At 37.9% G+C, this 14,660-nt stretch overlaps 1 protein-coding gene across 1 annotated transcript in view; it reads right to left on the bottom strand.

The window, feature by feature from the left end:
- Positions 1 to 14,660, bottom strand: part of TMEM132D (transmembrane protein 132D) — a 225,099-nt gene that overhangs the window by 165,196 nt on the left and 45,243 nt on the right. The window contains exon 2 of the mRNA XM_009997627.1: positions 3,993 to 4,881. Coding sequence (XP_009995929.1) covers positions 3,993 to 4,881 — 889 coding nt within the window. The remainder of the gene's footprint in view (positions 1 to 3,992; positions 4,882 to 14,660) is intronic.

A 14,660-nucleotide genomic window follows, 5' to 3' on the forward strand; every position in this document is an offset into this window, starting at 1 on the left:
CTTTCCCTATGCAGAACAGCACCATAAAGAAAAAATATGAGGTACCTTTCCTTATATATTTTAGTATTTTGCAGTTTCTACAAGGTTCCATGTGGAGACAATTTCCTATTAGAAAGACAATAAAGTTTACTCTAAATATCATTGGTTTTAAACAAAAAATATTCAGCTTCGATGACTAATTTTTGACTTATGGTTGCTTTGCGTGGCTGTTTCTTCGTTTTTGACCTGTATATCCTATATTTTCCATCTGTTCAATCCATGGTTTCCAGTCCACTGGAGCAAAAGCAACGGTAAAAGCATTTTGCCAGCAGCTCTTGGCCTAACTCTATGAATACAGTTCCAAGTCTTGCTGCCACTCAACATACAACTTCTAAAAATAGGGGACTGTTTCAAAATAAAAATTAATAGAATTTTTCTCATAAAAGAATTATTTGAGGCCAGGTGAAAGGGGTACTTTCCTTTATCAGAGAGGAGATCAGAGTGAGAAGAGACCAGAAGGATACATAACGTGTTGGCTGTATTGCTATTTACCGTATAGGAGCAGAAACCAGTGCACAACAGCCACTTTCTGTGCAAGGAGCAGTACTGTTGTTGCAGGTGGAAGATACAGCACAGAAATATTCCCAGAACTGCCAGGTTAGAGACAGGGAAAGGAGAAGGTTGTAGAGTAACTGACTCACTTAAAGTCGCATTGAAATCTACAGAATACTGGGTACCAAATCTGCATCTGCAAGAGATACTGACACTGCCAGCCATAACAGCCTCTTGCTAGTTTAAAGCAGATACAAGAGATATCCACATAATAAGTTTATGGACATTGCAAACTAAGGATCTAGCAAGGTTTTCCTTACAACCTTGGAATTCCCTTGCAAACCTTGGAACCAGCCAAGAGTTGTTAGACCTAAGTCTTGCTTCTGAAGCTACCTGCCAAATATCAGCCTAGTGAAACAAGACATCTTGGAACACATTACTTTCTCTATGGCACTTGGAAGTAATCTGAACACATAGTCAGTTTTAATGGTTTAGGTTTGTTATGGATATTTTTTTGTATTTAGAAATATAAAAACTATCTATCAGTTGTTGAAAATCTATGCATTGTATGGAAAAGAGGGATCATTTGGAAAATACAAAGGGAACTTCTGTGTAACAGCTGAAGCCAGAGACTGCTCTTCATTCTCCCCAAACTGCAGGCTTTTTTCCCCTTAGACTCACCATTTCTGCTTGAGTCGTGGTCTGTTATACTTTTCTGTATATTATGCTCAATAATTTTGTTATTTACATCAATGGGCCATTTCTGCTCTTTTTTGCTCCATCTCAACTGAAAGGATGGAGAACCTTCTACATGCCTTTACAGGCCCTCTTTAAATTTGATCTGGTCACAAAAGAGGTCTCTGATGGCTTTTACATAACATCAGCTGGAGAGTGTTCTGAAATCAGGACAGACAGCACAACACATACGAAGTTTTTTGTTTAGCTGACTATGTCAAAAGAGAACCTATGTAGTATAATCATAGAATGGCTTGGGTTGGAATGGACACTTAAAGACCATTTACTTATGGATGATGGATATACTAGACTGACATGTAATATTTCCAATCCTGAAACAAGGTCTTAATTCAGTCAAGGAAACTTCAACATCTACTCAGAGTGACATTTACTCCTAAAGAGAGGGTCATGAAAGAGGTATTAACATCTGGTCTGACACTGCAATTCTAGGAGTTCCCAATGTAGAAGAGGATTTGACCATAAGCATTTAATCAAGTCCTGTTTTTGCTCTTACCTGGTTATTTTTTCCCCTTCCAGAAGATAAGATCTAAGTAAGTTAACAACCATTGAAAACTGAATTAACCATGTAGGTGTCATGAAGGGATGAGTGCAGAACACACATTACAATTCTGACAAAGAAAACAATCAAACAGTAGTTCAAACATGGTGTAGCTAGATCAAAGACAGACAATGGTGCTTTAGAAGCACAGTAGAACAGACATTATAACTATAGAAATATTACAATAGATTATAGTCTGAAAGCCAGTTACTATTAGAAAAAGCAGGTCAAGAGGAATCAAAACTCATGAAAGTGACATCACTAACAGCAAGCTATTACAGAAGTTTGTTTTTAAAAGGTAACAGCGAATATGTTTTTGAAGAAGAAAATGCCACACTTAATTTTTAACTGATATTTGCTATCTATTTTTCACTTTCCTTCTTTGTCTTTTATGATAACTTACATCTTAAAATATAAAGCCGAAATTCAAACACATTGTTTCCTTTTTGTTCCAGAAGATTACTTTCAGAAGCATTCACTTAGAATTTCAGGTGTTCAGTTTTCCTCCCAATTTACACAAAGCAAGATTTTTGAAAATGTTCTAAACCTACATATAACTATAATGGTTATAGCTAGCTCTGCTTCTAACTGATCACAGCTAAAAGAAACAAATTCTTTGAAATCACTTTTCTAAGTCCCTGCATTTACAGAGTAAAAACAATGAAAACTTTTCACTTTAATTGTCTCTTAGATTGAACAGGTTTTAAGTTTTGTATTTAAACCAATTTTCAAATAGAAGTCTCCACGTACATCTGAAGTAATATCCCTTTAAAGTCACTAGTATACAGAAGGTAGTAGCAAGGTGTCCCTGAACACTTACTACGAGGAACTCAGATTGTCTTCAAATTACTCACTCAGGAAATAACTCTTAGGCAGATAGATTGACTCAGAACATGAAAACTTGATGAGTGGATAGCTTACTGGTGTCTGGCCTCTACCAGGTGCAGTGGACTTTCCCTGTGTCTGCAACCAAAGTGCTGCAGTTACTCAGTTTATATATCACACACTTGTAAAGTAAAAATGACTTGATTTTATGGCAATCCACTTCCCTCAGAAATCCCACACAAACCTCCCTGGGAATAAAAATAAAAAATAAAAAATGAGAATTACTAGTTTGAGCCCTCACTAGTACTTCAGTGGAGTCAAATATGCCTTACTCCAGTATGTTATACATCCAACCCCAACAATGTTGCATTTACAGCTCTATGCCATTTTTAAATAATTTAGTCCTGAAAGTTGTCTAGGTGACTTTAGCCAGGGTTTTTTGGAATCTGAGATTTGTAAGCACCAGAGAAAGGAGACTGATCCTCCAGTTCTGAAAGAACTGACTTGAGTCATCAGTAAGGAATAAAGAATTTAATCAACTCCACACACACCAATCTTCCATGTCTCAGCTACACAACCCTGGTATATAGTGCTGGAACACTGAGTGGAAAACTTGCAAAGACAGCTGGACAGTCGCCTTTGAATGCAAGGCACATCTGCTCTCAGTTTGCACAGCCCAATCTGATAGTCTTTGCTGTTCTTCCTTGTGTTATAGCGGTGGTCATAGTGAGTTTCCCAGTGTAATTCCCCAATGTTTGAAAAGCACCCAAGTAAATAAATGCAACACTTGATGTTACACTTGAAAAAGAGCCATCACCACACTCTGGTAGTTTTCATTTTCAGAAATGGTTTTGGTATAGCAATAATACTTGGGAACATCAAACATCCTATAGAACAGATCCAGGCTTACAAAAAGTTGAGAAGAGATGTTTAAGCATATAAATCCTACTTAGATGCCTAATTCTCGCTTACTTCCTATAAATACCTTGGCAGATTTCAGTGTTACACAAGTTCAATGAGAGATTAGAAGCTCTGCAAACTCCAGCTCAGGAGACTTCAGGTGTTATCTCCTGTCGGATAGGTCACAGCTAGATCATTTTTATAAGTAGTACTCAAAGGACAACTTCAGAAAAGGCTTTTCTCACTCAAAGACATCACATCTTAGACAATTCATACCATATTAGACTGAACAATAGAAGAAATGCTGAGTCAGCCAACTGCAATACAGTTACTGTAGAGCAGCAACTGAAGGATTGTTAGGCAATCTACTCATGAGAAAGTGATTCTTCATACCAAGAACAAAACAATTAAAAAAAAAAAAAGAAACACAAAACAGCCTTACCTCAGTGTGAACTGATCTGCTGTTGAATTTTTAGCAACAGATACAAGGAAAGTCAAAATGTCACCTTGCTTGACAGCCTTTGGTGCATAGCGGATGACAATATTATTATCCAATTTCATTTCATCTAAGGAAGGGACAGCATGTGTCTGGTAAAGGAAAACACTTCCAATCCTCTGCAAGGGAGGTCCTGACTCATCAATGTCATTGCGCCCTGGTCGGATCCCATTACTTTTCCTTACATCCTCCTTGGTGCACTCTCCTTTCTCATCTCCTGGTTGTATGGCATAGTAAAGCTCCACAGGGCTCCCTTCTGACTGATCCATTGTTTTCTTACGGCCAGCAACAACCGTGGGGGGGTTAAACCAGCTTGGCAGGAGCTCCAGCTCTGCCACACACAGCCCCAGATCCCCTTTCAGCCTGCAGCTGCCTCTGACTTCCCGCGTCTCTCGGAAGGCGAACACCCGCAAGCAGGGCAGCTGGTCAGTGGTGCTGTAGTCATCCCAGTCCCTGCCCACGATGTAGAACAGGACCTGGACTTTGGGCTTGCTTGGGTAAATTTTGTCACTCATTATGAAGGCCTGAAGTTTCCAATTAAAGGAGAACTTGTTAGTAGATCCAAATGGGTTTGAAGACAACATTAAGTCTTGGGGCACTACTTGTTCAACAGAAAAAGGTCCATAGCTGGCATTTAACACAGGTGGTGTCTTGGATTTGTAGATCAGAAAGGATTCCACTCTGGACTGCAAGCTAGAATTCCTCATAATATCCTGGTTGGCTTCCTTAAGAAAGAAGGAAACATCTGCATTGTGGATACGACAGGTCACAGGCAAGTAAGTTGGCAGTAAAGAAAATCTCTGTATACTCTCCAGGATCCCTCGACTCTCAGTCACTGTTGAAAGGAAAGGAGAGTTCAAAAGATCAGATCCTCAAGTCATACTGGGTTACAACCTGGCTGACTTTACTGAGGGGATTGACAGTGCTGTAGCGGATATTAGTGGCAATAGCAAACACCATCAATCAATGCAGAAGTAGCCTAAGTAGCTGATGATTTACCTGGTTAGTTTAGAAAAGGATAAGTTATGGTATGTTGTACATGGCAGTTAGATTAAAAGAAGTAGCTTGTGTGGAACTCATGCCAAAGGTCACATGTTCACTTACAATATACTTTTACTATTGGAGAGCAAAATTACCCAGTCAGCATCTGCAACATAAGATCATGCACAGGCATATTTAAAAAGGAACATGATCACTAAAATAAGCTACATCTGTAGAGGAAAACAATGCAAGAATTTTACATCAAATGCTGCACAGGGACCACTTAAGAGTTCGCTTCAACCTTCTTTTCAGCCCTCTTGAGCACTACATGAACTTTAAGAGGTTCCCTGCACAAGGCTGAATTTCACTGTAAGAATAGTTAGCACAATAACCATTTTCACAAAAGCTTCTTTACAACATTCTGGTACTAGAGGATTTCAAAAGCAGCTTTATTTGCATCCAATTTATGGTCCCTTCTAGTTCATCTATGAAAAGGTTTCTTCCTGTAAACAACTACCAGGATTCATGCCACTGTTGTTGCCTAGCCCTGCATTGTTCCTCAATACAACTGCATTATCTGCAGGCGGTACATCACTACATGCTGAAAGAACATTTTCAATGACACTGAGCCTCTCTTACTGCTAGATACCTATTTTAACTGTGCCATTGAGCAATTACCTGAGGCAGGCTATCATGTTAAAGAATAAGCTCTCTACCCTATCTAGGAATTGTCAGTCCTGAAGAGCAAAGACATACACCATTAAAAAATACAGATGCAAATACAATACAACACAACTTTTCCTATTTACATATTTGACTTCTGTGCTTATGTCTTCACATTCTAATTGTGAAATAAATTATTTTTTTTTTCCATAGCAAATTCAAATCCTTATTCAGAAATGTGACAAAGGGTTACCACAGATGGCATTCCAAGACAACCCAGTTTTCCAAGCTCTAGTCCACAAACACATTTTTAGTCTTTATTTTGTGTTTGGCACGTGACGTAGGTATTTATTTGCTGATCAAGTACGGTGGTGGCCTAAACTGTGGTCAGTTACTCCTAATCACTGATCTACCATTTAGGTACTGCAATTCATGGTAAATCCTAGAATAGAAGAGGATGCTTACCTAGAAATCCCACAGAAAGGGATGGTTAGTTCCTAAAAATTTCTGAACTCCAGACCATAAGCATTGACCAAAACTTATGTGGAAAATGCCTCTCACAGCAATGATCACCTTTATCTACATGTGGACTTTATTGCCTGAGAGAGGAATTCACCTTTGCAGGAGAGAAAGCCACACACCAATGCTACTTGTAACTACCAAGTCAGGGAAGGCACTTCCACAACAAAAAGGTTAATGCAGATCTTGCTTTGCCAAAGACATTTTCCAATCTCAGGCAATTTGCTTTTCCTGTGCTCCTATTCTATGTCCAACAAATTACAGTGATTTCCCCTCACCCTTTTTTCCATGTAGACTGCAAATGAAACCGACTTATCTTACCATTTATATGAGAGCATCACCCAAAATAACAAGGCTGTGATCTCAGTTAAGTTCTTCAGGCTACATAAACATAGAATCACAGACTGATTTGGGTTGGAAGGGACTTTAAAGATCACCTAAATCCAACCTCTCTGCATTGCAAGGGACAGCCTCTACTAAATCAAGGTTGCCCAAAGCCCCATCCAACCTAGCCTTGAACACTTCCAGGGAGGGGGTCTCCACAAATTCACTGGGCAACCTGTTCCAAGTGTCTCACCACCCTCATGATGAAGAATTTCCTTCTAATGTCAAAGGGCAAGGAAGGGGCAAGCAAAGAAAGGTCATTCCCTTTCATTTAAAGGCAAGGATAGAAGGGCAAGGACAGCCCATGCTCTTGAGATTCAACTAAATCTATCTGCACTCTGGCCTGAGTCAACATTAAAGATTTTGCTTGCTCTGTCATCCTTCAGAACAGCAATGCTAGTTCAGAAAAGAATAGTAATGCTGAAAAAAGTCCCATGTGCACAGCTGTCATTTGACAATACAGTACCCCAGAACAACTACTACTTCACAGACTAGTAGCATATAGTTGGTATATAGTAAAGCTGCAACAACTTTATTTCCATAGTATTTTGCCTGGTGAGATTAAAAAATTTTAAAAATAAAATAATAAAAAACCCAAATACCTGAACATTATGGTTGGAATTGGCATCACTAGTAGTCATCCATGGCTACAGGAACAATTTTCAAACAGTGATCTTACAGAAACAGACCAGGAATCTACATATTCCAGTACTGTATTTCTGACTGTGGCCAATTTGGAGATCAAAAGTTAATAACCTACCATCACAATAGGAACTACCACATGAAATAGAGATTACTAGAACTAACTAATAGAAGGGGTTTTTTTTGTTTAAAAAACACAGAACCCTAAAACACAACTGGCAAACTGCCCATTTCATGCAAAACAAACTCAAAAACTGGAGCAAAGCACTTTCTCCCTGGAAAAACAAAAACACTTGGCTATCAATTAAAAAATACCAAAAAACCCAAACAAAAATAACACAACCAAAATGTATCACAATACAGCAAAATGCAAACAAGCCCTTCATAAATGTAAGCATCATTCAGCCATCATTCAGAAAGTACAAATCTCAGAATCAAAGGGGCCAGGAAGAGACAATTGCAGAGAAGTGTCACAATTTTGGAAATCTTTCTTTCCATCTTGGAAAGCCAATAAGCAATTAAAATAAAAACTTGTTTTCAAAAGTTTAATTAAATTCAACTCTTAAGTTCCACCTGGAAGAAGAAATAAATTCTATCTCATCTGGAGAATCAGAGAAACTTCCTTGGCACTCATCAATATTATGAGACTGTAAACTGCAACAGCAATAGAAGGCTGAAGTATTGTGATATATAGAAATGGAAAGTTCAGCTTAGATCTTGCTTGAATTTGGAGGAGGTCACACTCAAGGCTTTTCTACTTGTTTTAAGTAGAACAAGGAGTAAATGCAGACATTCTTTACATCCCCTTTATTTTAGCCTCAGTCTTTTCAGCATTCTGCTCCCACTTTCTCTCCAAATACTCATTGAGAGCAGAGGAAGTTTTTAAAGACCTTTTTCTGGATATTACCCAAACAGAGATTTCTAACAACTCTAAATGGCTTTGCTAGTACTTAAAGTTGCAGGGCTGCATCTCTCCTACCCAGTCCTAAGGCAAAATCTTTTCTGCTGTTGTACTCCTCAGATCACCCAGACCATATCTTCGTTCCTCCATCTAATGTGCCATTTATGAATTCCATCCTCATTTTGTACTCCTCCCAACAGCTTGGCAAACCACCCCTAAGCACAGTGAGGCATCAAGGAGCCACCTTTGAGACAAGAAAAAAACAAACCTCAGGGTACTCAATTTTTTATTTCCCTTATTCTGATTGCAGCGCTCTGTCTTGCATTCCACAGGGAGAAGTACATTATTTTTATATTAAAACTAACAGAGTGTTTCACCTCATCATTTTTTAATCATTTATTTTAATACTTAATTATCTAAGGAATTAAAAATCTCCCCTCTATGTTCCCCATTTGCACAGGATAATGTTCCTCAGAGTCTTTAAATCACTAACTCTCCAGAGTAGGAGAGCAACACAAATTAAAACCAACCAACCAACTCACAAGGTGAACTGTGTATTAGAAAAAGGAAACAATCTCACTAGAAAGAGTGGGGTCCATGAGTTTTTTTAATTTGGGGCAATGACAAGCTGGTCTGCTCCCTGTTGCACTTGCCTCTACCATCAAGCTGTGGATACGCACTGAATGTGAATTAGCTTGTACTGGAAGCTGACAGCAGCTTTCCAGACAGCCAAAGGCCAAAAATTAAAACAATTTTACATTTTTATCTGGGGAGAGTTATAATCAGCATAAACCAAAAAACAAATTCTCAAAAACTACACTGAGCTCTGCAGTACCATCTGGATTTTGACCGTGAAAGTTTATTAAGGACTCTGAAGAATAGTAAATTCAAAACAAAACCAACTCTCAGCATTTTTAATTGCAACCATGACTATTTTCATAAAAATTATGCATGTTTTTACAAAGGCAGAATTGCAGATTACAATTTTGTTGGTTATTGGGTGAGACCCAGCATGAAAGTGGAGTTTAAAAGATTTCACTCATATCATCTATTCTATTACATCAGATCTACACCATCATAATCAAAATTCCACAGGACTAATTCACCTGAATAAATACAAGTGTCACACAGTGAATTTCTCAGTTAAAATCTGTCAAACAAAAGCAAGGATGAGTAACTGAAGTGCTGTTAAGAAAACAACACCAAGAAAAAAAAAAGTTAAATTAGAGAATTGCAATTTATCTTTACTGTATCATCATATTTGAAGGCTTGTCTACATGAGGAACTTGGCAGCAGAACAATTAAGTGTAAGAGTACAGTACATGAATTAGCCTGAATAGTTTTCTGTGGGGATGTACAGCACAGAGTGCATCATGCTCCAAAGCGATGGAAAAAGCAATGATACCAGATTAAAACAAACTCCAGATTAAAACAAACTTTGAGGAGTTTATCCATATAAGGACAGATTCCTATGATCCCTAGAGATCTGCACAACTTTCAGTTGATTAGTTGGGATGAGCTGTAAGATCAGTTTATCTTAAGGTGAGACACTGCAGTGAAAAACATTCTTCCAGAGAACCACAGCAAGTGATGCCTCCTAGTCTTGAGGGACTGACCCTCAACAGGAGTAAACTGCTTCACTGCAAGGTCTGCTGAAGACAATCTACTGCAGAGTGGTGTTTCAGTGTACTGGATTCAGGAGATGAGCCCCAACAGTTTGAAGCAAACAAAGTCTAATTTTGATGCTGTGCTTATGCCAGAAGCTATTATTTCTCAATCCTTTACTACTACCTCTGTAGGGTTTGTTGAGGATTTCAATCAGTGGCCACCTGGGAAGACAAGCTGTAGTAGGGTGTTTTTCTTTCTTATCTCTTTAGTAAATCTTCCCCAACTGACACTGTTTTAAAAATACTTGTCATTGACAGAAGAAGCAAGTTCTTTGCAGGTCAGTGAATTTGAAAAAAAATCTGAGAAAGAGTCAGTATATTCAGTCTCCTCCTGAACAGCCAGAGCTTGCACACATGATATATCCCTGAACATGACATTGTAAACATGCTGCATTTACCTTCCAACAGGTCAAACTGCTTTCTTGATTAGGCTATTAATTTTGTACTGTAGTCTGGCTAAAAATCTTTAATCTTTATTTCTTTAATATCATGTAACAGCAACTCTCAGTAAATGACAAAAACACTATTCATAGCTCAGTTTTACAGCAAAGTTATTGACCATGGCTTCAGAAAATTGAAGAAATCTGCCAGACGACTAACTTCCTTCTATATTGCCAGATCCTCAGGACTTCATTGCCCTAGCAGTTACTTTATTTTTAAAATCTGTTCAATCCACAGTCATCCAGCATTCATGAGTAATTAAACAGTCTTACAATCAATTATATAATGCTACTATTAAAAAAAGAAATGAGCCCCCAAAAAAAACAAAACACAAACTCTGCCTTTTTCTTGTAGATTGAAGGGAACAACTTCTTAGGAAAATTGCTCTGCCAGCTGCAAGCTCAGACTAGTAATACAATAGATGAAGTTTGTTGCTGTATCTTGGGGATTGAGATAAGTGGTTCTTTTCAGTCTGGCCAGAAATTTTAGTTTTATTTAGTTTCAGCTATTCTTCTCGAATGTTCTGAACACTTTTGCTCTCCTAGGTTTGCCATGCATTGAAAATTTTTATTATCAAAAATCCCTAGAAAAAAAAAGCTATTAGTGTGATTTGTTTCCAGATCTGGAAACTATTGTCACAAGGATGGCTGTTCCAGTAAAACTTTATACTCAGTTTTAGAAAAGACATTTCAGTGTTAATGTAGTTCAGTGGCTGAATCTGCCACAGCTCACAAGTAAGGCAGTTCAAAGCTAAGCTATAAACATAGCAAATACCATCCCCAGATACCTCTCAGTCAGTTCTTAACAGAAGGACAATCTACTCTGCCAGTGTATGTCACTTGCTAGGGAGAGGGTCAATTAAGACTGTCTTTCATGACTGAGTAGGATAATTTCCATCTTACAGGATTTTTATTGTTTGCTTTCTATGTTCCTTTCTTAGGTTCAAGCACTTTTCTGCACAGCCCTTATGCACAAATAGACAGAACTATACCTTTCCAGGGATGACTGGAAGGAAGCACCACATGTACTGCAGATTATTTCCTTTGAAATAATTTTCACACAGCCACTCAATCTGTGCAAGTAACAGTCAGAAAAATATTTTAGTGACTTGATGCCTTAAACACATGAAGCTGACCCTCAAGTATGTCCATTTAAACTTGTGTGCTGAAGATATTCCATGCCAAGAAGTTAAACTAAAATCTGCAAGGTTAATTTTTTGTTAGGTTACATTATATTACTAGATTATATGCATCCAAAAGTGAGCTACTTGGTATCTGGTTGGACAGGCTACGTTCCTTCCCTAATTAACATCTCATTTTAGTGTTGATTCTAGGCATTACCTTATTAAATCTTTATTACGTCTGCAAACAGAAACCTTAACCAAAATCAGACTTCTTCAGGAGCAATATTTGCCTGAAAGACTACACTTAATAGTCAAGGTTGTAAGAACTAGACATTGATTCCAAAACAGTGCTGGGCTGTAGCAAAAGCCACAAAGCCAGTATGCATTCAGGGACAGCAACCAGTCATAAATCACTAATTCCTCTCTGTAGTTAGTGTTCAATAAAACATTTCAAGAAGATTTTCAACTAATTTTTTTTTATAAAACCCGAAAACATAGGGGATGTTGAGGTCTCAATCAGCCAGATTCTCCTGTAGTCTTCCGCTTCTTTGTCATATCAACAAAAAAACCCCTCTTGTTCAACACATCTTCCACAGCAGAAAACAGGAAGCTGAGCCATCACATCTCTAACTCAGAGGTGTGTGTGATTGTGACCTCCTGCCTACACTTCAGAGAAACAGTGCAACGGGTCACTTTTCCTATCCTCAGTATGACCTACTCCTTCGAATTAAGTATTTCCTTCTGAAGACTTATTATACTTAAAAATGTTCAGTGATCACATTATTCTATACGTAGCTGTGTAACACATAAGGCTGAAATTATAATTGCCATGTTACTATTAGTATTCACACTGGAGCACTGATTTCCCATCATTCTTCACCTACTTGTTTGAAAGAGGAGTTTCAGGATCTCCTTTTCATACCAGTACAGAAATAAAATAATTCAGCCTATCTGGCAGCAGAAACACTAATCTTTCCTGCTATTGTCACACCATTACAGAACAGTTTCCAAAAAAATCCCGTGCTTTTGGTAAGAACCACTATCATCCTAAAGGGCAAGCAGCAACAGAACTAAAGGCTAAATCAATGTGTCACAAAGAGGAAAACAAAAAGAGAACGCTGGAACCCAAGAGTTACGCATTTATTTCTAGCAAAAAGAAAAACAGCTTCAAAGCCAAACGTCACCAGTCTTTTTAATTCCTTTCCTTATTAGCATTTCAGACTGCTCTTCTTGCTTCACTTCATAACATTCCCTTTAACTGTTTCATCCTTGGAAAATTATCATTCTTCTCTGAGAACAATGCAGTTTTCGAACTGCCAACATCTTCCTCTTCCTCCAGGTTATTACAACTCATTTCAACTCTGCAAGTCTGTGTGGCACTGGTTACAAAACAAGGGGAAGATTACTTGAACATCAAGGCTACAAACTATGTAGAAGAATTTCTTTGTAAAAAGGTGACTCCTCATTTCTTGTCAGAGAATTTTAAAGAAGTTGTAGAATTGTTAAATAGTACAACATGCATTAAGTGACAGTCATCAAGTAGATGTTGAACAAATTAAACTTTGCACAAACGCAGACTAATAATTTGTATCATCATTTTTTAAGAGGAACACACACTTGCAAAGTATGAAACACTGCTACTTGAATCTCAAGGTGCTGAGTCCTGCAAGGCAGGAATAACTCTGACACAATGTGTTTAAACCTCATGAGAATATTCCTGCACAGAAAGACCAGTCAGTGATTGCTTTGCTAGAACACAGTCTGGACTCCTTTGCAAGGAGCAATGTTACAGCCTGCCTATCAATGCACATTTTTACCACTTTTGCTTCTGTGTCAACTGTCCTGATAAATTGCTCCTCTTGAGCAATCTTGTAGTCCATCTTACAGTTTCTCCAACTCAAGAAGAATCGTTCTTTACCTGAGTGGGAAAGGGAAAAGAAAACAACAAACTCCTAATGAAATACAATATAAAATTAATTCCCCAAATTTAATGCTGAATCAGAAAACAAGAAAAAGTAAGCTGCAGAGCTGTCCTCAATTAAGAAATCTATTCCAATTGGCTCACATCAAAGTACTGTCACTAAAAGGTTTTAAGGACTCTGGCTGAAACTTCTGATTATATCTATAGGGGAGAAGTAAATATGGAGTATAGACTTTGAACCTACTATAAATGTACCCCAGATCAAGCACACACTGTCAAGTGAGTGATTAGACCATCCAACCACTGTGACCATGACACTGCTATTCATGTTGTTAATGAGATATCACTATACCACATGACTTGTGTCGTCTCTCTACACAACCTCTTTTACACAGGAACACTAACTTTGATGTTTACAGAAGAGTTTGTGAGTTAAACATTCATAAATTATCTTCCACAGAAGGAGCTCTTGCTGCACCAGATGAAGCAACTGGCACCACAAAAACACCACCTCAGTCTCAACAATGAAACACTGATATTTCTAAAGTAGGGCAATAAACTAAAATAAAAATTAGTGTATCAATTTCACAAGCCAGCCTGTCAGAAACTGCTTGTAGACTGCCATAAATTATAAGTCTATAAGTCGAATTGTCACAAAGTTTTTCCATGCCTCCATGTCCAGAGTGAAAATAGGCATCTGATCTTGCTTTTATGCGTGACTTCAAGAATCATTAAAAGCCACATACTTATCCAGTACCTTTCATACTTTAACTCGGTTATGTAACTTGATGGGTGTATAAATAAGCCTCCTTGATACACACTCACAGCTGCAGATTGCATTCCCAGATTATGTATCAATCCAGGAATTCCAGTTGTCTTAATTGTCACATCAGATCTTATTATCAGATTCTCTGACAACAGCATTATAGTCTGATGACAGAATATTTTAATATCTCATTTTACCAAAGTTCAAACTTTCGTAAATTAATCATTGATATCAGGACACACCACACCTCATCATTCATTAGGAGAGAGAAAAAAAACAATCCTGAGGTGATTTTATTATTCACATTGACAGACAAAAAGAAATAATTTAAATAAAAGGGCCACAGAAGAACACATACACCTTTATACTACCAAGCCATACAAAAATGATCAGAGGAAGATCATATAACAAAGGCAAAGTTCCCACCTGAAAAGGCAGCAAAGTAATAACTGCAGAGAAAAGAATTAAGATAAAAGAATATGGCACTGCTTCAGACAAGATCTGATGACAGCCTGAACATGAAAGGGCAAAGCAGTGATAGGCACCACAAAGTTTACTGTAAGATAAACAAAAAAACCACAGTCATGTTAACTACTGGGGAATAGG

This window comes from Chaetura pelagica, unplaced genomic scaffold (assembly GCF_000747805.2).
Source record: "Chaetura pelagica isolate M959 unplaced genomic scaffold, ChaPel_1.0 scaffold45, whole genome shotgun sequence".
Classification (NCBI taxonomy): domain Eukaryota; kingdom Metazoa; phylum Chordata; class Aves; order Apodiformes; family Apodidae; genus Chaetura; species Chaetura pelagica.